The sequence below is a fragment of the Bombina bombina genome, chromosome 5 (genome assembly GCF_027579735.1).
Source record: "Bombina bombina isolate aBomBom1 chromosome 5, aBomBom1.pri, whole genome shotgun sequence".
NCBI classification, from domain to species: Eukaryota; Metazoa; Chordata; class Amphibia; order Anura; family Bombinatoridae; genus Bombina; species Bombina bombina.
This window is the reverse complement of record NC_069503.1, coordinates 1,100,331,925-1,100,352,984: the sequence shown is the minus strand read 5'-3', so window position 1 is coordinate 1,100,352,984 and position 21,060 is coordinate 1,100,331,925. Positions and strand designations below refer to the sequence as shown.

Here is a 21,060-nt window from a genome sequence, read left to right as displayed (position 1 = left end):
TGCAATTGCATAATTAACAATTGCATACGAAAAAGACTATACAATTAACACCTCCCTCTAAATTTAAAGTAAGTAGTAGATATTTTTTTCTCCAAATATACAGCCCCTTGTATCATGTGACATACACAGCCAATCACTAGTATACGTATACCCTGTGAGCTTATGCACATGCTGAGTAGCAGCTTGTTCTCCAGAAAGTGTGTATATAAAGAGACTGTGCAAAATTTGATAATGGAAATAAATTGGAAAGTATCTTAAAACTGCATGCTCTTTCTGAGTCATAAAAAAATATTTTGACTTGAGTGTCCCTTTAAGTTTTTTGGTATCTTTTGTTGAAAAGCAGGTTCGTAGGCTCATGAGAGTATCAGTGTCTAGATCACCATATGTCAACAGTTTTCAAGAATATATTTAACAGTTTTATACATCTGCAAGAGCCCTAGATGGCACAAGTTTTGCTACCATGTAGTTCTCCAGACATGTGTATACTACCTAAGCACATTTGATAGAGTCTCTAAATCACACACAAAAAAAGGGTTTCATGTCCCTAAAATGTACACAATAAAATTCATAACCCCTTAAGGCATTTCAGGCAAAAACTTCCCCCAAAAGACCAGAGCATTTTTAGCATTTTTGCCATCACTACATTTAAACAGAAATAGAGCCTTTTTTTTATATATTTTCCTATCAAAACTATATATATATATATATATATATATATATATATATATATATATATATATATATATATATTTTAATAAACAAGCCAAGGTATGGATCTAGGCCCATTTTAGTTTCATGCCACTATTTCATCACCAAATGCGATCAAATAAAAAAAAATTGTTAACTTTTTCACAATTTTAGGTTTCTCACTGAAATTATTTACAAACCGCTTGTGCAATCATGGCACAAATGGTGGTAAATGCTTCTCGGGGATCCCCTTTGTGCGGAAATAGCAGACATACAGTATATGGCTTTGGCATTGCTTTTTGGTAATTAGAAGGCTGTTAAATGCTGTTGCGCACCACACTTGTATATGCCCATCAGTGAAAGTGTTAATTAGGTAGCTTGTAGGGTTAATTTTAGCTTTAGTGTATAGATTACCCTCCCACTTGACACATCCCAACCCCTGATCCCCCTTTAATTTTGAATTCTTTAACCTCTTTTACCTAATTTTTATTTATTTCACTCAATTTTTTTTCTGTAGTGTTGCTGCCCCCCCTCATTACCATACCCCCTCCCAGATTTCTTTCCCTCAATGGATCCCAAATAGGATCCCCTTCATTGCCCCTCCTCCCTCCTTCCCCCTCACTGACGCAGCTTTTCTTTTTCCATTGCCTTTAGCGTGGCGTAGTGGTCCCACCTGCTACCGCCCTCCTTCCACCCCCTCCAGCGATGGGCCGCCCACCCGCCTCCCTCCTTACCCTCCTACACACTAACGATCGGCACAACTGCTGTCCGATGCCCTCTCTGTGTCGGTAACTCTGCAACTCGTGGGGCATGCAGAAATAGCGCAATATTGCTATTTTTAGTGAGATTGCGGCAGAGAGAAGCCCAGAACAACCAGTGTTGCACAGGGTACGGAGCTGGTTGTTAAGGGGTTAATGTACAATGCAGTTTGAAAATACAATGTTTATAGTATAATAAAAAGTACAAATTACTATGTAATTAAATTCTGAGTTTAAAGGGACATTATTAAAGGGACATGAAACCCACATTTTTTCTTTCATGATTTAGAAAGAGAATGCAATTTTAAACATCTTTCTAATTTACTTCTATTTTCTAATTTGTTTTATTCTCTTGATATTCTTTGCTGAAAAGCATATCTAGATATGCTCAGTAACTGCTGATTGATGCTGAACATAGAAGCCTCATGTGATTGGCTCACCCATGTGCATTGCTTTTTCTTCAAATAAGGATATCTAAAAAATGAAGCAAAATAAATAATAGAAGTAAATTGTAATGTTGTTTAAATTTGTATGTTCTATCTGAATCATGAAAGAAAGATTTTGGGTTTAGTGGCCATTTAAGCCAAAATTACAACTTTCATGATTCAGATAGAACATGTGGTTTTAAAAATAATCTATTTTACTTCTATTATCCAAGTTGCTTTATTCTTTTAGTATCCTTTGTTAGAAAGCATACGTAGATAGGCTCAGAAGCAGCAACGCACTACTGTGAGCTAGCTGGCGATTGGTGCCTGCACATATATGCTTTTTGTCATTACCTCATCCAATGTGCTCAGCTAGCTCCCATATTAGTGCATCACTGCTCCTTAATCAGAGGACACCAAAAGAATAAAACACATTTCTAAATAAAAATACATTGGAGAATTGTGCCCTGACACATGTTAGCTGACAGCCTTTAATTATGAATGTATTTTGCTGATGCAGTGACATACATCAAATCTCAATTCAATCCGGTACATTTCCACAGCAGTTAATTAAAAAATGCAACGCATATAACATCTACTTCTTCACTATCCCTGATAAATGATTTAAGAGGTCTTTGCTAATGTTAACTTGTGACAGCAGCAATATAATGAAATAAAATATTATTGTTTCCACTGCAGGGAGATGCTCCATCACTTGACACTTTACGGAGACTTATTCAAGAAGAGCTGGGAAAGCAACTTGAAGGTAAGTGCTGTGTAATCATAATTAGGGATGGGCGAATGTGTAAATTTTTGAATTTCGAATGTTAGAAACGAATGTTATTACCGAAATTCGAATTATAAATCCGAATGTTGATAAGAACGAATATTCTTAAAAATTCTATAATCGAATGTTATTTACAGTTTTCGAATGTCACTTTCGAATTGGAATGTTTATAATTATATCGAATGTCCACATTCAAAATTTCGAATTTAATATTCTATTTAACAAATACTATTCAGACGTTCAATAGTTCATATGGTAGTCAATCTAGTAAATTGATACATAATAGATACAAATATATCATTTCTAATGTTTTCTATATAGAATATTGCATAATTCGAATATTACATTTAAAGAAAGCATTAGAAATACTATTACAATCTAAATTCGAATTTTTCAAAAAGAATATTTTCGAATGTAATCATAAAATATGAAACCGAACATTCGAAAATCAAATGTTAGAATGTTATGTATACATTCGAAATTCGATTCGAACGAACAAATGTGTTAAAATTTGTGCCGTTTTTCGAATGTTGCGAAACATTCGCCCATCCCTAATCATAATCTTTAGGATTCTGAGACCCTCACTACTGCTTATTGCTATTATGTAAAGCATTTCTATCAAACATGACATTAGTTTTTTTTTTTTCTATTTGTCTGAGGACTGGAATTTATTCTCAGAACTATTGCACAGGATATATTAAATCTTTAAAGTACTGGGTCCATGTATACATTTTAAATATCTTTATGTATACTGGGCTAGATTACAAGTGGAGCACTAAATTATCACGTTCCCACTAACAGGCAAATTTGTCCATTTGCGGGCTCACGATAATTAATCAGCTATTACAAGTGGCTGCTTATTGCTACCGCGAGCTCGCATTTATTTTATAAATGTGCAATCTCTGGTTAATTTTATAAACGTGTCCCAAATGCCCCCAAAATACAGTCTAGTGTATCTTATTAAAAAATAAAGATAGCAACATCTTTATTTTTTAATAAAATAACTGCACTAGGCAGTACAGGGAGTGCAGAATTATTAGGCAAGTTGTATTTTTGAGGATTCATTTTATTATTGAACAACAACCATGTTCTCAATGAACCCCAAAAACTCATTAATATCAAAGCTGAATATTTTTGGAAGTAGTTTTTAGTTTGTTTTTAGTTTTAGCTATTTTAGGGGGATATCTGTGTGTGCAGGTGACTATTACTGTGCATAATTATTAGGCAACTTAACAAAAAACAAATATATACCCATTTCAATTATTTATTTTTACCAGTGAAACCAATATAACATCTCAACATTCACAAATATACATTTCTGACATTCAAAAACAAAACAAAAACAAATCAGTGACCAATATAGCCACCTTTCTTTGCAAGGACACTCAAAAGCCTGCCATTCATGCATTCTGTCAGTGTTTTGATCTGTTCACCATCAACATTGCGTGCAGCAGCAACCACAGCCTCCCAGACACTGTTCAGAGAGGTGTACTGTTTTCCCTCCTTGTAAATCTCACATTTGATGATGGACCACAGGTTCTCAATGGGGTTCAGATCAGGTGAACAAGGAGGCCATGTCATTAGATTTTCTTCTTTTATACCCTTTCTTGCCAGCCACGCTGTGGAGTACTTGGACGCGTGTGATGGAGCATTGTCCTGCATGAAAATCATGTTTTTCTTGAAGGATGCAGACTTCTTCCTGTACCACTGCTTGAAGAAGGTGTCTTCCAGAAACTGGCAGTAGGACTGGGAGTTGAGCTTGACTCCATCCTCAACCCGAAAAGGCCCCACAAGCTCATCTTTGATGATACCAGCCCAAACCAGTACTCCACCTCCACCTTGCTGGCGTCTGAGTCGGACTGGAGCTCTCTGCCCTTTACCAATCCAGCCACGGGCCCATCCATCTGGCCCATCAAGACTCACTCTCATTTCATCAGTCCATAAAACCTTAGAAAAATCAGTCTTGAGATATTTCTTGGCCCAGTCTTGACGTTTCAGCTTGTGTGTCTTGTTCAGTGGTGGTCGTCTTTCAGCCTTTCTTACCTTGGCCATGTCTCTGAGTATTGCACACCTTGTGCTTTTGGGCACTCCAGTGATGTTGCAGCTCTGAAATATGGCCAAACTGGTGGCAAGTGGCATCTTGGCAGCTGCACGCTTGACTTTTCTCAGTTCATGGGCAGTTATTTTGCGCCTTGGTTTTTCCACAGGCTTCTTGCGACCCTGTTGACTATTTTGAATGAAACGCTTGATTGTTCGATGATCACGCTTCAGAAGCTTTGCAATTTTAAGAGTGCTGCATCCCTCTGCAAGATATCTCACTATTTTTGACTTTTCTGAGCCTGTCAAGTCCTTCTTTTGACCCATTTTGCCAAAGGAAAGGAAGTTGCCTAATAATTATGCACACCTGATATAGAGTGTTGATGTCATTAGACCACACCCCTTCTCATTACAGAGCTGCACATCACCTAATATGCTTAATTGGTAGTAGGCTTTTGAGCCTATACAGCTTGGAGTAAGACAACATGCATAAAGAGGATGATGTGGTCAAAATACTCATTTGCCTAATAATTCTGCACTCCCTGTATTTTGGGGCTAAAATTGGCGGGAGTAGGGTGTTAGAAATAATCATATACATATATATTTAAATTTGCTACCATCGCTGCTCTACCTACCCCATGAGCTGCGCTTAGGTTCTGTTGCCATCTCTGACGGCATCAGAACAAGGCTCCCAATGGAACTTATGGAAGCGCGCTCTTGTGAGCCCAATGCTTTCCAGCAATGTGAATGGGAGCTCATGTTTACATTGCTGACAACTTGTAATACCAGTGCAAAGTAAAAGGGAAAGAAATAGACGTTGCTTCTCATGTTACTTATAATGAAAAGGGATAAAAGGTTTTTTATTATATTTTGGTGGACTATTTATTGACTTTCTTTGCCTGTAGCAATATGTGGAGATTAATAACAATTTCTTTCTGATTATTACAACTTTACAGCAAAAGTAGCCTTCCTCATGTCTCAAATGCAGCCTGCACAAATTAAGTCCTCACAAGGTCGACCAGGGCCCCCAGGCACCCCTGGGAAAGATGGACACGATGGAAGACCAGGACCACCAGGAGAGCCAGGAATACCTGGGCAGATGGGATCTGAAGGACCAGCAGGGCCAGTGGGTCCAAAAGGTTTGTGTATACAATTTCCTTATTCATCTGAATAAAATATCATGTATGCTATGATGTATTTCAAGGATTTACTTGAGGAGATAAATTATACTACACCAAGTTTCCAAAACATTCTTTCCCCTTAACAACTTGCTTAACAATGATATTCCTGGCATTGTAAGTAGGTTCACCATTTAGCATGTGAGTTCCCAAGACTATCTGTCCTATATATCATCTTTTTACAAGGTGACCTACATTGTGAAGCTGCTCATGGGCGAGACCCTCCGCCCCTCCATCATTTTTGTATTTGACATTTTTGTAAATGTTATTATGGCACAATCCATCTATTTCTAGTTCTGTAGCATATGTTGGTGCTCTACCTCTACAAATAATAATAATAATAATCACGAGTAGTAAATAGTGAAAAAGTGATAGAAGATTCAATCTACTCCAGAACTGTTGTTGTTTAAAAAGACAGATGATCCCTTTATTACCCATTCCTCAATTTTGCATTATCAACACGTTTATATTAATATACTTTTTACCTCTGTGATTACCTTGTATCTAAGCCTTTGAGGACTGCCCCCTTATTTCAGTTCTTTTGACAGTCTTGCATTTTAGCCAATCAGTACTGACTCCTAGGTAACGCCACAGGAATGAGCACAATGTTAACTATATAGTACACATGAACTAATGCTGTCGAGCTGTGAAAAAGATAAGAGGCGACCTTCAAAGGCTTAGAAATTAGCATATGAGCCTACCTAGGTTTAGCTTTCAACAAAGAATACCAAGAGAACAAAGCAAATTTAATGATAAAAATAAATTGGAAAGTTATTTGAAATTGCATACGCTACCTGAATCATGAAAGTTTAATTTTGACTAGTCTGCCCCTTTAAACCAATAATATAATTATACAATATAACATACAGGTGTTAAAATGATTTTATACTCATCAAATGTTAAAACCTTCCAGACATTTTATTTTAATAATATTATTGAAAATGTGTCTTTTTTTTTTTTTTTTTTTAGGAGACAGGGGAAATAAAGGGGACAGAGGGGAATCAGGTGTTGGACAGAGAGGGGATGTTGGACCTCCTGGTGCTCCAGGTACGTTATCATAAAATGTACTGTGTTTGTGTGTGTACCATTACTGCAAGTGCTTAATACTATAATTGTCTGGCACTGATTTTACCCACTAGTAGAATACGTGGGTTTTATCTTTGAGAATTTACTGGAATTCCCTATGTAGATTAGGAGTCCCCTCTATATGTACAATTCCTCTATAATACTTATGCTTAATCTAATGTTTTTGCTTCTTGCATCTATGGAAGCTATGACCTAAGTCCGCTGTATGTTTAATAGCTTTAGCATCTTCTGACTTTTTTGCTAATACTTTATCACAGAACTCTAACCCCTACGTAGTTGTACTTTTGCTTTATTGTTGCTTTCGTACCATGGGACTAATTCTCTAAAACATCTCTAGCTTGGAGCTAAATCATCACGCAGTCTTCACAGGGGCAGAACTATCTGAATCTTCTATGAACGGGGCAGAACTTGGAAGTATTGCTGTTAGCTGCCTCCCATAGAAAGTAAAGAGGCCCTGTGGAATGCAGAATGTTACAATGGAGCACAGGGTTAACAGGGAGCACTTTCACTGTTAATAATACTGGGACTGTACATTCAAATTAGATTATCTAAAAAGTTCCCCTAGCACTGTGATGTCACTCACAAGATACTAGCAAGGCAAATGTTGTTGTATCTCTCTGAACAAGCCTTCCCTGCATTGCTGGGTGGGAAGGAGAGACACACACAGTAAAATATAGAGTTTTGTTGCAGGGTCATAGGATGTGTACCCGGTCCAGTTTGAGAGTGCAGTTCCCTTCCGTGTTTTGTATATGTCTAGGGTGATTACATATTCCTGTGCACCTTTTTTTTGTTTTCAGTTTGTTTGGATTTGAAAGCTTGCATTGTGTGGCTGTTTTAGGGTCTCAGGTATTGGAAAGGACCTTGACGTGGTACCTGAGCTTGTCCCATTTGGCCAGATGCGGTGACTAACCTTTCCATTTTTGCTTTTAAATCTTAGCTGAGAGCTTGTAAGTGAGTGCTGGCTTTTCTCTGTGTGTTGTATTAATTTGTTTTGTAATTTTCCCTATGGTTCTTGCACCCAGACCTGTCTGGGGTTAACTGCTTGTGGCTCTGGGGACAGCACAGCTTCCTGTGAGTGCCAGTGGCACCCAGGGCTGAGCATGTTGCAGGGTCATTGGATGTGTACCCGGTCCGGTATGAGAGTGCAGTTCCATTCCGTGTTTTATATATATATATAGTAAACACACTCTGTAATCCCGCAGCTCCAGAAAAGGGCAAAAAATATTTTTCCAAAAAAACAAAACTTTATTGGACAAAAGTTTAAAAGCCATGTAAATAACATGCAAAATCACATAATCCATTGCAGGCCTGTAACAAAGTTTAGAACAAAACGGCAAATATATATATATACACACAGAGAGAAGCACACTCACAGGAATGAACAACTGGCTCAATACTATTGTTAGCCTGTTCTATGGCGATTTATCACCTGGGTGCAGCTTCTTTTAGCCCAGTAATGTTTTTCACAGAGTAGAACTTTCCTGTAGTATATCAGTCTGATCCCGCCTATTACGGTCAGTCCAGCACCGAAATACCAGGCAATTCCTCTCCGATCAAGGAACACAGCAACCCCAGACGATCATTTTGGCCTTCATTGAGCCTCGTCAGTGAGGTGTAGCCATATTCCTCTAAGCACACTGAGCAAGGAGTCCATGTCTGGTTGCCCCTTTTTCCCATAGGGAGACTAAATACATATATATGTGCCTTTACACAATCATATGAACACACACACACACATATGTATATTTATATATATATTTCTTTCATGTAAGTGGCAAGAGTCCATGAGCTAGTGACGTATGGGATATACATTCCTACCAGGAGGGGGCAAAGTTTCCCAAACCTCAAAATGCCTATAAATACGCCTCCCACCACACATATACCTCAGTTTTACAAACTTTGCCTTCTATGGAGGTGGTGAAATAAGTTGTGCTTGATTTCTTCTGATAGGCGCTTCTAAGCATTCTGAAGCCCAATTCCTCTCAGAGTACAGAGTTTGTCAGAGGGATGTGAAGGGAGTATTGCCTGTTGATTTAGTGGTTTCACCCATGAGAAATCCTGTCAAAGGCTCTCTGGAATGGGTCGCAGGGATTCATCCCCTGCCTCTCTTTTCAGATTGACGTTATACTCCTATACCATTACCTCTGCTGATATTTTTCAGTACTAGTTTGACTGTCTGCTGTGGATGGGTGTCTTCTGGTAAGTATGTATCATTTTTTAAGACACTCTCAGCTATGCTTGGCGGTTTATGCTGTAAAGTTTTAAATATATGTATTTGCTTATATTTGCCAAGAGTCAGGTCTATGTATATTCCCCTTTTCTGCAGACTATCAGTTTCAGTATGGAATTTATGTTTGGGAAGATTATTGTTTAAATTTTTTTCTTACCTGGGGTTCCAGTTCTTTCAATTTGACTTTGTTTTCTAAAATTTTTGCGGGCAAACTAGGCTCGCAAGGACGCAAAATGCTGGAGTTTTTTGCGTCATTCTTGGCGCAAATTGTTTTTTTGCCATGGAATTGCATCTAGGGTGATGCAAGTTTTGTCATTTCCTGCGTCTTTGTTGACGTAAGTTGTTTTGGTGTGAAGTCACGCTTATTATGATGCAAGTTGCGTCATTTTCTGATGTTAGCTTTGGCGCCAAACATTTTTTTACTTCCTTTTGCGTCATGCGTCATACTTGGCGACAAAAAAGGTTTTTGTATATTACCTCTCTTCCTTTAATGCTTCTGGCTCTCTTCATATTGTTAAGAGCTATTGTTTTGCATCTTACTTTAGCATAAGCATTTTTTCCCATTCCTGAAACTGCTATATGAGGAAATTGGATATTTTGTTTAAATGTTTTTTTTTTCTGTTTACATTTTGCAAGATGTCTCAGTCTGATCCTGCCTCTAATGTTGCTGTAGAAACTATGCTGCCTGTACACAGTTCTACCAAAGATAAGTGTGTCTGTTGTAAATTAACTGATGTTATTTCTTCAGCCCAATTATATGGCATCTGTCATGATAAGCTTTTGCATGCGGATAATGTTTTTATTATACTAATACACCGTCTGTTGTTCCTTCAAAGTCTAATGTACCTGGTATTCCTGCAGATGTAAAGAATTATATTGCTGCAGCTATAGATAAGGCTATATCTGCTATTCCGCCTTCAAATAAACGTAAAAGGTCTTTTAAAACATCTAATAATTCTGATGAACTTTGTATTGACCGACAGCATACTGAAATGTACTCTGCTGATGAGGATTCCTCTGGTTCAGAGGATACTGATTCAGATTCTGAAATTAACAAATCTTCTTATCTGTTTAAGATTGATTATATTTGTTCTTTGTTAAAGGAAGTTCTGGTTACTTTGGGTATTGAAGAGTCTAGTCCTCTTGATAACAAAGCCAGCAAATGTTTAAATTCTGTTTTTAAACCTTCTAAGGTTGCTCCTGAGGTTTTACTTATTCCAGATGCTGTTTCTGATATGATTACTAAAGAATGGTCTAAGCCTGGTTCTTCTTTTAATCCTTCTTCTAGGTTTAAGAACTTGTATCCTTTACCTGTGGCTAATTTAGAGTTTTGGGGAAAAGTCCCTAAGGTTGATGAGGCTATTTCCACTCTTGCCAAAGGTACTACTATTCCTATGGAAGATAGCACTTCTTTTAAGGATCCTTTAGATAGAATGATTGAATCTTATCTAAGAAGAGCTTATTTATATTCTGGTTATATTCTTAGACCTGCCATTTCTATGGCTGATGTGGCTGCTGCTTCAACTTTTTGGTTGGACAATTTAGCTCGTCAGGTAGAAGATCATGATTTGTCTAGCATTATTCTTCTGCTTCAACATGCTAATCATTTAATTTGTGATGCTATATTTGACATTATTAAAATTGATGTTAAATCAATGTATTTAGCTATTTTAGCCAGAAGAGCTTTATGGCTTAAATCTTGGAATGCTGACATGGTGTCTAAATCTAGATAATCTTTCCAGGGTAAGAATTTATTTGGTTCTCAATTGGACTCTATTATTTCCACTATTACTGGGGGGGAAGGAGTTTTTTTACCTCAAAATAAAAAGTCTAAGGGTAAATTTAAGATTCCCAATAATTTTCATTCCTTTCGTCAGAATAAGGAACAAAAGTCTACTCCTTCCCCTAAGGCCTCTGGTTCTAATTGGAGACCATCTTCAAATTGGAATAAAACCAAGCCTTATAAAAAACAAACTCCGGACCCCAAGACTGCATGCAGGTGCGCCCCTCAATCCAGTTCAGCTGGTGGGGGGCAGATTGAAATTATTTCAGGAAATTTGGTCAGGTTCCATTCAGAATCAGTGGATTCAAAATATTGTGCCTCAAGGGTATCGAATAGGTTTCAGAATGAGACCTTCCGTGAGAAGATTCTTTCTTTCTCATGTTCCAACAAATCCTGTGAAGTCTCAGGCTTTTTTTAAATGTGTTTCAGACCTAGAGCTTTCAGGGGTGATTGTTCCAGTTCCTCTACAGGAACAGGGGTTGGGGTTCTATTCAAATCTATTTATTGTCCCAAAGAAAGAGAATTCTTTCAGACCAGTTCTGGATCTGAAACTATTAAATTATTTTGTAAGAGTCCCAGCTTCAAGATGGTGACTATAAGGACTAATCTGCCTTTTTTTCAGCAAGGGCATTTTACATCCACAAAAGACTTACAGGATGCTTATCTTCATATTCCAATTCATCCAGGCCACTATCGGTTTCTGAGATTCTCTTTTCTATACAAGCATTACCAGTTTGTCACTCTTCCATTTTGCCTAGCGACAGCTCCAAGAATCTTTTTCAAAGGTTCTCAGTGCCCTTCTATCTGTAATCAGAGAGCAGGGTATTGCGGTGTTTCCTTATTTAGACAATATCTTGGTACTAGCTCAGTCTTTTCATTTAGCAGAATCTCACACCACAACTAGTGTGGTTTCTTCAAAGGCATGGTTGGAGGATCAATTTGCAAAAGAGTTTCTTGATTCCTCAAACAAGGGTCACCTTTTTAGATTTCCAGATAGATTCAGTGTCCATGACAATGAATTTAACAGACAAAAGGCAAATAAAATTGGTTTTAGCTTACTAACCTTCAGTGTCGATCGTTCCCCTCAGTGGCTATGTGCATGGAAGTTTTAAGTCTTATGACTGCAGCAGCGGATGCGATACCCTTTGTTAGTTTTCATGTGAGACCTCTGCAGCATTGCATGCTGAATCAATGGTGCAGGGATTATACTCGGATATCACAACCGATATACGTAAATCCCAACATTCAACTCTCTCTGTCAAATCTTACAGGTTGAGGAGCTGTCTGGGGGTCTCTGACTGCACAAGGGGTTTGGAAACCTCAAGAGGCGAGTTTACCAATCAATATTTTAGAATTCCATTCTATCTTCAGAGCTCTTCAGGCCTGGCCTCTGTTAAAGAGAGAACTTTTCATTAATTTTCAGACAGACAATATGACAACAATTTATTTATTGTCCCAAAGAAAGAGAATTCTTTCAGACCAGTTCTGGATCTGAAACTATTAAATTATTTTGTAAGAGTCCCAGCTTCAAGATGGTGACTATAAGGACTAATCTGCCTTTTTTCAGCAAGGGCATTTTACGTCCACAATAGACTTACAGGATGCTTATCTTCATATTCCAATTCATCCAGGCCACTATCGGTTTCTGAGATTCTCTTTTCTATACAAGCATTACCAGTTTGTCACTCTTCCATTTTGCCTAGCGACAGCTCCAAGAATCTTTTTCGAAGGTTCTCGGTGCCCTTCTATCTGTAATCAGAGAGCAGGGTATTGCGGTGTTTCCTTATTTAGACAATATCTTGGTACTAGCTCATTCTTTTCATTTAGCAGAATCTCACACCACAACTAGTGTGGTTTCTTCAAAGGCATGGTTGGAGGATCAATTTGCAAAAGAGTTTCTTGATTCCTCAAACAAGGGTCACCTTTTTAGATTTCCAGATAGATTCAGTGTCCATGACAATGTCTTTAACAGACAAAAGGCAAATAAAATTGGATTTAGCTTGTCTAAACCTTCAGTCTCGATCGTTCCTTTCAGTGGCTATGTGCATGGAAGTTTTAAGTCTTATGACTGCAGCAGCGGACGCGATACCCTTTGTTAGTTTTCATATGAGACCTCTGCAGCATTGCATGCTGAATCAATGGTGCAGGGATTATACTCGGATATCACAACCGATATACGTAAATCCCAACATTCAACTCTCTCTGTCAAATCTTACAGGTTGAGGAGCTGTCTGGGGGTCTCTAACTGCACAAGGGATTTGGAAACCTCAAGAGGCGAGTTTACCAATCAATATTTTAGAATTCCATTCTATCTTCAGAGCTCTTCAGGCCTGGCCTCTGTTAAAGAGAGAACTTTTCATTAATTTTCAGACAGACAATATGACAACAATTTATTTATTGTCCCAAAGAAAGAGAATTCTTTCAGACCAGTTCTGGATCTGAAACTATTAAATTATTTTGTAAGAGTCCCAGCTTCAAGATGGTGACTATAAGGACTAATCTGCCTTTTTTCAGCAAGGGCATTTTACGTCCACAATAGACTTACAGGATGCTTATCTTCATATTCCAATTCATCCAGGCCACTATCGGTTTCTGAGATTCTCTTTTCTATACAAGCATTACCAGTTTGTCACTCTTCCATTTTGCCTAGCGACAGCTCCAAGAATCTTTTTCGAAGGTTCTCGGTGCCCTTCTATCTGTAATCAGAGAGCAGGGTATTGCGGTGTTTCCTTATTTAGACAATATCTTGGTACTAGCTCATTCTTTTCATTTAGCAGAATCTCACACCACAACTAGTGTGGTTTCTTCAAAGGCATGGTTGGAGGATCAACTTGCAAAAGAGTTTCTTGATTCCTCAAACAAGGGTCACCTTTTTAGATTTCCAGATAGATTCAGTGTCCATGACAATGTCTTTAACAGACAAAAGGCAAATAAAATTGGATTTAGCTTGTCTAAACCTTCAGTCTCGATCGTTCCTTTCAGTGGCTATGTGCATGGAAGTTTTAAGTCTTATGACTGCAGCAGCGGACGCGATACCCTTTGTTAGTTTTCATATGAGACCTCTGCAGCATTGCATGCTGAATCAATGGTGCAGGGATTATACTCGGATATCACAACCGATATACGTAAATCCCAACATTCAACTCTCTCTGTCAAATCTTACAGGTTGAGGAGCTGTCTGGGGGTCTCTAACTGCACAAGGGATTTGGAAACCTCAAGAGGCGAGTTTACCAATCAATATTTTAGAATTCCATTCTATCTTCAGAGCTCTTCAGGCCTGGCCTCTGTTAAAGAGAGAACTTTTCATTCATTTTCAGACAGACAATATCACAACAGTAGCATATGTCAATCATCAGGGAGGGACTCGCAGCTCTTTAGCAATGAAATAAGTATCTTGGATACTTTCTTGGGCGGAGTCCAGCTCTTGTTTAATTTCTGCGATTCATATTCCAGGAGTAGACAATTGGGAAGCGAATTATCTCAGTCGTCAAACTTTGCATCCGGAGGAGTGGTCTCTCCATCCAGATGTGTTTCATCAGATTGACAAATGTGGTGTCTTCCAGAAATAGATTTGATGGCCTCTTGTTTGAACAAGAAACTTCCCAGATATCACTCCAGATCCAAGGATCCTCAGACGGAGCTGGTGAATGCTTTTGCAGTTCCTTGGTTTTACCAACCTGCTTACTAGTTCTTCTTCCAAGGGTGATCTGCAAGTTTATAATAGAACAATCTCATGTGTTTCTGATAGCACCAGCATGGCCTCACAGGTTATGGTATGCAGATCTGGTCCGGATGTCCAGTTGCCAGCATTGGCCACTTCCTTTAAGGCCAGACCTTCTGTCTCAAGGGCCGTTTTTTCATCAGGATCTCAAATCTCTAAATTTGAAGGTATTGAAATTGAATGCTTAGTTCTTAGTCATAGGGTTTGGAAAAAACTATTTTATGTGGCTCTCATAATTTCTCTTGGCATTCTTTTAGAATTCCTTGGATCTTACAGTTTCTTCAGGATGGTTTGGATAAGGGTTTGTCTGCAAATACTTTGAAGGGACACATCTCTGCTCTTTCTGTTTTATTTCATAGAAAGATTGCTAAACTTCCTGATATTCACTGTATTGTTCAGGCTTTGGTTTGTATCAAATCTCCTTGGAGTCTTAATTTGGTTTTAAGGATTTTGCAGGCTCCTCCTTTTGAGCCTATGCATTATTTGGATATTAAACTACTTTCTTCTAAAGTGTTATTTCTTTTGGCTATCTCTTCTGCTAGAAGAGTTTCTTAGTTGTTGGCTCTCTCTTGTAAGTCTCCTTATCTGATATTTCATCAAGATAAAGTGGTTTTACGGACTTAGTTTAATTTTTTGCCTAAGGTTGTGAATTCTAACAATATTAGTAGTGAAATTGTTGTTCCTTCCTTGTTTCCTAATCCTAAGAATTCTCTTGGGCGATCTCTTCTTTGGATGTGGTAAGAGCTTTGAAATACTATGTTGAGGCTACTAAGGATTTCAGAAAGACTTCTAGTTTATTTGTTATTTTCTCTGGTTCCAGGAAAGGTCAGAAAGCCTCTGCCATTTCTTTGGCATCTTGGTTGAAACTTTTGATACATAAGGCTTATTTGGAAACAGGGCAGTCTCTGCCTCAAAGAATTACAGCTCATTCTACTAAATCAGTTTGCCACTTCTTGGGCTTTCAAGAATGGATCTTCAGTTGATCAGGTTTGCCAAGCAGCAACTTCGTCTTCTTTGCACACATTTACTAAATTTTACCATTTTGATGTATTTGCTTATTCAGAAGCAGTCTTTGGTAGAAAAGTTATTCAGGCAGTTATCTAAATTTGATTAATTTGCCTATGATTTGAGTTTTTTGAAATTTAAGAAAACTTAATTATTATTTGGATTCATTTTTTTTAGCGAAAATAGCTATTTTTATTTTTATCCCTCCCTTTCTAGTGACTCTGTGGATTTCCACATCTTGGATATAATATCCCATACGTCACTAGCTCATGAACTCTTGCCGCTTACATGAAAGAAAACATAATTTATGTAAGAACTTACCTGATAAATTCATTTCTTGCTAATATGAAATAAATGAATTTATCAGATAAGTTCTTTTATATATATATATATATATATATATATATATAAATATATATATATATATATATATATATATATATATATATGTATGTGTAAGTGGAGGGCCGGTGCTATGAATTTTGGCTACACAGGCGAAGACATATATTGCCCCACCCCCAGCAATAGATTACTATATATATAAATACAAATATCACATCAAACTCTTGACTTTTAATCTGATGTATTAAAACTATAATAGTGATAATGATACATTTCTGCATGACATAATGTTCAAAAGTGGTGGCTCTGTATAACAAAACAAATAGAAAAACGTTTTAAAAAATATAAAACACATGAACCTGAAGACAGAAGGACCTCTTTTCTTTTCAACCATGATACCTAGACTGATACTAACATGTCTAACAGGAAAATGTATCAAGCTGCTGGTAGACAAGTTCTCAAGCAGAGACCTGCAATCCCTTTGGAAAAATGTAAGACTACCGAAGAGCTCTGTTATTCACTCTAGTTCCCTGCTTTTGGACAACCAATTGCATGAGAGCAGGGCCTGTCAATTGCCCCAAACAAGTGACTTTGATGTGTTATCATTGCCATTTAGGATAAGAAGCAGAGATTGTGCCCTGCATTTGTGGTTGCTGACTTATTCTCACAAGCCTGAACACAAAGTCCTCAGAAGCTGCAAATGCATCTTTGTAACATTTTCAAGCCCTACAAGAGATCACCTTAAAGGGACACTGAAACCAATTTTTTTTTTTCGTGATTTAGATAGAGCATGCAATTTTAAGCAACTTTCTAATTTACTCCTATTATCAAATTTTCTTCCTTCACTTGGTATCTTTATTTCAAATGCAAGAATATAAGTTTAGATGCCGGACCATTTTTGGTGAATAACCTGGGTTATTCTTGCTGATTGGTGGATAAATTCATCCACCAATAAAAAAGTGCTGTCCAGAGTCTGAAACAAAAAAAAAAGCTTAGATGCCTTCTTTTTCAAATAAAGATAGCAAGTGAACGAAGAAAAATTGATAATAGGAGTAAATTAGAAAGTTGCTTAAAATTGCATGCTCTATCTGAATCACAAAAGAAAAAATGTGTCCCTTTAACTTGCAGTGGAGTACTGGCAGGTGTTGGCTAAGGGACCAGTACCACTCTCACTTTATTTGGACAAGTGTTAATGTATATTGATTATAATGAGCATTTATACACATATTAACATAATACACTACACTATATGCTAATGCAAGACATATGTACACTTATAAAAATGCTGCACTGTATAATTATTGCAAGGTATGTCTAAACTGATAAAATATATGCTGCATTTTATAATGATGTTATGGGTTCATACATTTAAAAAAAAAAAACCCAGAAGAGGCTGCCCTGTATAACGATAATGGGTGCCTATACACTAATGGTGAGCACTCTGTTCTGCATAATGATGCCAAACATGTATACACTGAAAACAAACACATTGCGCTGTATAATTATGCCAAGTATCTAAAGACTGAAATAGGACATGATGTGCAGAATTTGGCCATCTACACACTTTAATGTATAGGTATACATTTTTAGTGTGTACATGCACAGTATATTCATTGGATTTACATTTTTTTTTTGTCTTTAGGTCAACAAGGTGAGCCAGGATATGCAAAGGATGGAGTTCCAGGCATACCAGGATCTCAAGGAGAACCAGGCTTACCTGGACCAATGGGAGTTCAAGGACCTCCAGGTCCCACTGGACAATGTGATCCATCCCAGTGTGCATACTATGCAAGTCTTGCTTCAAGGCCCGGTAATATCAAAGGACCCTAATTGGGATGGAGCAACTTTTATGTCTACATGGACTCACTTCAGAGACTTGAATCTAGTGCTGGTTTAAGGAACCTTCAATAAGGAAAAGTCTAACAAGATTAAATGGGTCCATTGGACCTGTCAACGCTAAGAGAATGCAATTTGCATAAAGGGATTCAATTTGATTTTGTTTTGTTTTTAAAAAACAAATAACAGTAATTGCTGCCGGTCGGTCAAGGCTTTTATTTTCTTCTATTATGTGAATTGTTTTATTCTTAAATCAGGGAAATACAAACATTTTGTTTTAAGGAAGGACATGTGCTTTGAAAGTGAAATGTTCTATAGCAACGTTCTGAATAAGAAACAAGCAACGGCCTCAACTTGAATGTTCTTATGAGCTTTCCAAGGTGCTGAAAATAGACTTTCTAATTATTTCATTGATACTGATTGTGTTTTGTTGAGTGGTAATAGCTTCAGATATTTAATTAACATTTGCCCTTTAATGGTATCACCCAGAAAAAAAATAACATTTAATATTATTTCTTATAAAATGTGATACTGGCAATACTGTAAAGTTATAGATTTATGTAAAAAATGCCCTTTTATGTTTTATTGCATACAACGTGTTGCTCCAGAGCAGAACACAGCCAGAGGTAGGTTATGTGACTGCCATTCCAGATGACTGAGTTCTGCTTAGGATTTCCAAGGCTTGCAACTGCTAATCAAGACTTATATGTATGTGTTTAACCCTTTAATGGGAGTTCAACATATACTTAGGGTCAATATCAAAATGACATTATCTACTGAAAAAGAGCATGTCATTTTTTCATTAGATTGTACCCTTAAATAGACATTATATTGTAAAATGTTGTTTCCACAACGTGTGTTTCCAAAGAGAATTACATGAAATTAAATTGCTTCTTTAGTTTTATCTTTGTATTTTGACATAGCTGTTTTTGATACTTTTTCATGCCTATTAAAATGCTATTTCAATTGCATGAATAAAACTAAAGGAACAATTTCTAACGCATGTAATAGCTTGCAGCTTATTTATCAAGTCATGGGGGAATATGTTAAGTGGATCATTTTAACAAGAAATTTCTTATCTGATGATTATATTCCACAACATTTATTAATAATATATGTAGTAGAATTATTTTAAGCATTTGTACTCTCATTGACGATTATTATATATATACTATACATTGGTGTCCTTCTCTATTCCCAGTGGGTCACAATCCTGCCAGGACTTTAGCATTTCCATAAGAAAGTATAAGTGAGTAATATAGGGTTAAGTAAATTTAATTATTTAAACCGAGGCTGGTCTGTAGCCCTAATGGAATAAAGTCGGACACCCTTCTTCTATAATTTAACAGTGTTTAATATTACTGGATCTCTGTTATTCTACATTATATCATAACCTTTTGTTTTATTGCACAAGATAAGGCCGGCATCAACTGCCATGTTTAATCCCATTTGCTGCCAGAGAGAGATGCAAGCAATGAGTTGCCCCCTCGTTGGCAGCCAAATGTTTAAGGTAGAATAATAACCTAAGTTTGTTTTTATTATTTTAAAAGTTTGGTCCAAGTGTTTTGTCAGAAAATGTTTTTTTTGCATGCTATAATTTATTTGTTAAGGTCTTGTGAACTGCAGAGTTATCACTGATATTTGTGTACATGTGTGACGTAACAAACGTGGATTATACAAACCAAATACCCAATAATGCTAACATACCGATTTGGCAGATTCAGCGGTACAGTTTTTCAGCTATACAAAGTTACAATTTGAAATCATGAGGAATTAAATGGATTCAAATAGCAAGGCATTGAAATGGTTAATTTTAGCACCTACTTCTTGATTCTTATATAAATAAGGATCCATATAAATGCAGATTTATGTGATTTAAGGTTTTACTCCTACTATAAATTTTATGTTCAGTTTGTCAATACTAAGGAGTATGTTTTTGATATCAGTGAGTATTTAATCCCATAGAAGCAAGAGGCAGGAGGTGGAAGATATTTGTCAAACAGTAACAAACTCTGGAGGTTTTTTACATGGGATTCTATTTTTATTGGATTAAAGGGACAGTAAAGTCTAAATTAAACTTTAATGATTCAGATAGGGCATGCAATTTTTAAAAAAATGTTCCAATTTACTTTTATCATCAAATTTGCTTTGTTCTCCTGGTATTCTTAGTTTAAAGATAAACCTAGGTAAGTTAATTTGCTAATTTCTAAGCCCTTGAAGGTAACCTCTTATCTAAATGCATTTGACAGTTTTTCACAGCTAGAGGGCGTTAGTTCACATGTGCCATGCATCTAATATTGTGCTCACGCCTGTGGAGTTATTTAAGAGTCAACACTGATTCACTAAAATGCAAGTCTGTCAAAAGATCTGAGATAAGGTGGCCGTCTGCAGAAACTTAGATACAAGGCAATCGCAGAGGTAAAAAGTATATTAATATAACAGTTTTGGTTATGCAAAACTAGGGAACATTAAATAAAGTAATTATCATTTTAAACAATAACATTTTTGGTGTTTACTATCCCTTTAAAGTTCAGTCCATTAGAAAAACTGTGCAAAGTGTCTTGCATGACAATTCTAGGTACATTTAAGGCCATTCCAGTCCATTTGAACCACATAAGAATAAATGTGGTTATTGACTTTGAATCACTTTAATATTAATAATAATTTGCTAATAATCTCTCAGAAACCACATTTCGATCAGCTTTTCATATTATTTTAGGACTTCTCTATTTCAAAGGTCTTCACCTCTTGAAAACACACTTTCACCTCTAGAGAAACATATATCTTGGCGACTCAATATTAAAGTTTTGAACATACTTAGATTACATATTTATAAAGTTACAAATATCATTTAATCTGTATAACTTGTACTTATCTGTAATAAAGTCATAAGAATATTCATTTGCAGTTGCATATAAATGTTTGCACATTGAAAATTGTTAAATTAAAATACATTTACTGAAAATTGCAGCTGTGAGTTGCTTAATCAGCTTCAGACTCATTTATATTGCTATCGTTGACTTCTTGCTACATAGAAAAAGTTCTGCTGGGAAAGATAGCAGCTTCATAATGCTGCAAAACCTTCCTATACATAGGAACTAAAAGGACAGTAATTTCAAAATTAAACTTTCATGATTCAGATAGAGCATTCAATTGTAAACATCTTTTCATTTTACGTCTATTAT

At 36.7% G+C, this 21,060-nt stretch overlaps 1 protein-coding gene across 1 annotated transcript in view; it reads left to right on the top strand.

The window, feature by feature from the left end:
- Positions 1 to 20,840, top strand: part of COL22A1 (collagen type XXII alpha 1 chain) — a 667,744-nt gene extending 646,904 nt beyond the window's left edge. The window contains exons 62-65 of the mRNA XM_053715381.1: positions 2,570 to 2,636; positions 5,651 to 5,833; positions 6,842 to 6,919; positions 17,682 to 20,840. Coding sequence (XP_053571356.1) covers positions 2,570 to 2,636; positions 5,651 to 5,833; positions 6,842 to 6,919; positions 17,682 to 17,869 — 516 coding nt within the window. The 3' untranslated portion in view covers positions 17,870 to 20,840. The remainder of the gene's footprint in view (positions 1 to 2,569; positions 2,637 to 5,650; positions 5,834 to 6,841; positions 6,920 to 17,681) is intronic.
- The last annotated feature ends 220 nt before the right edge of the window (positions 20,841 to 21,060 follow it).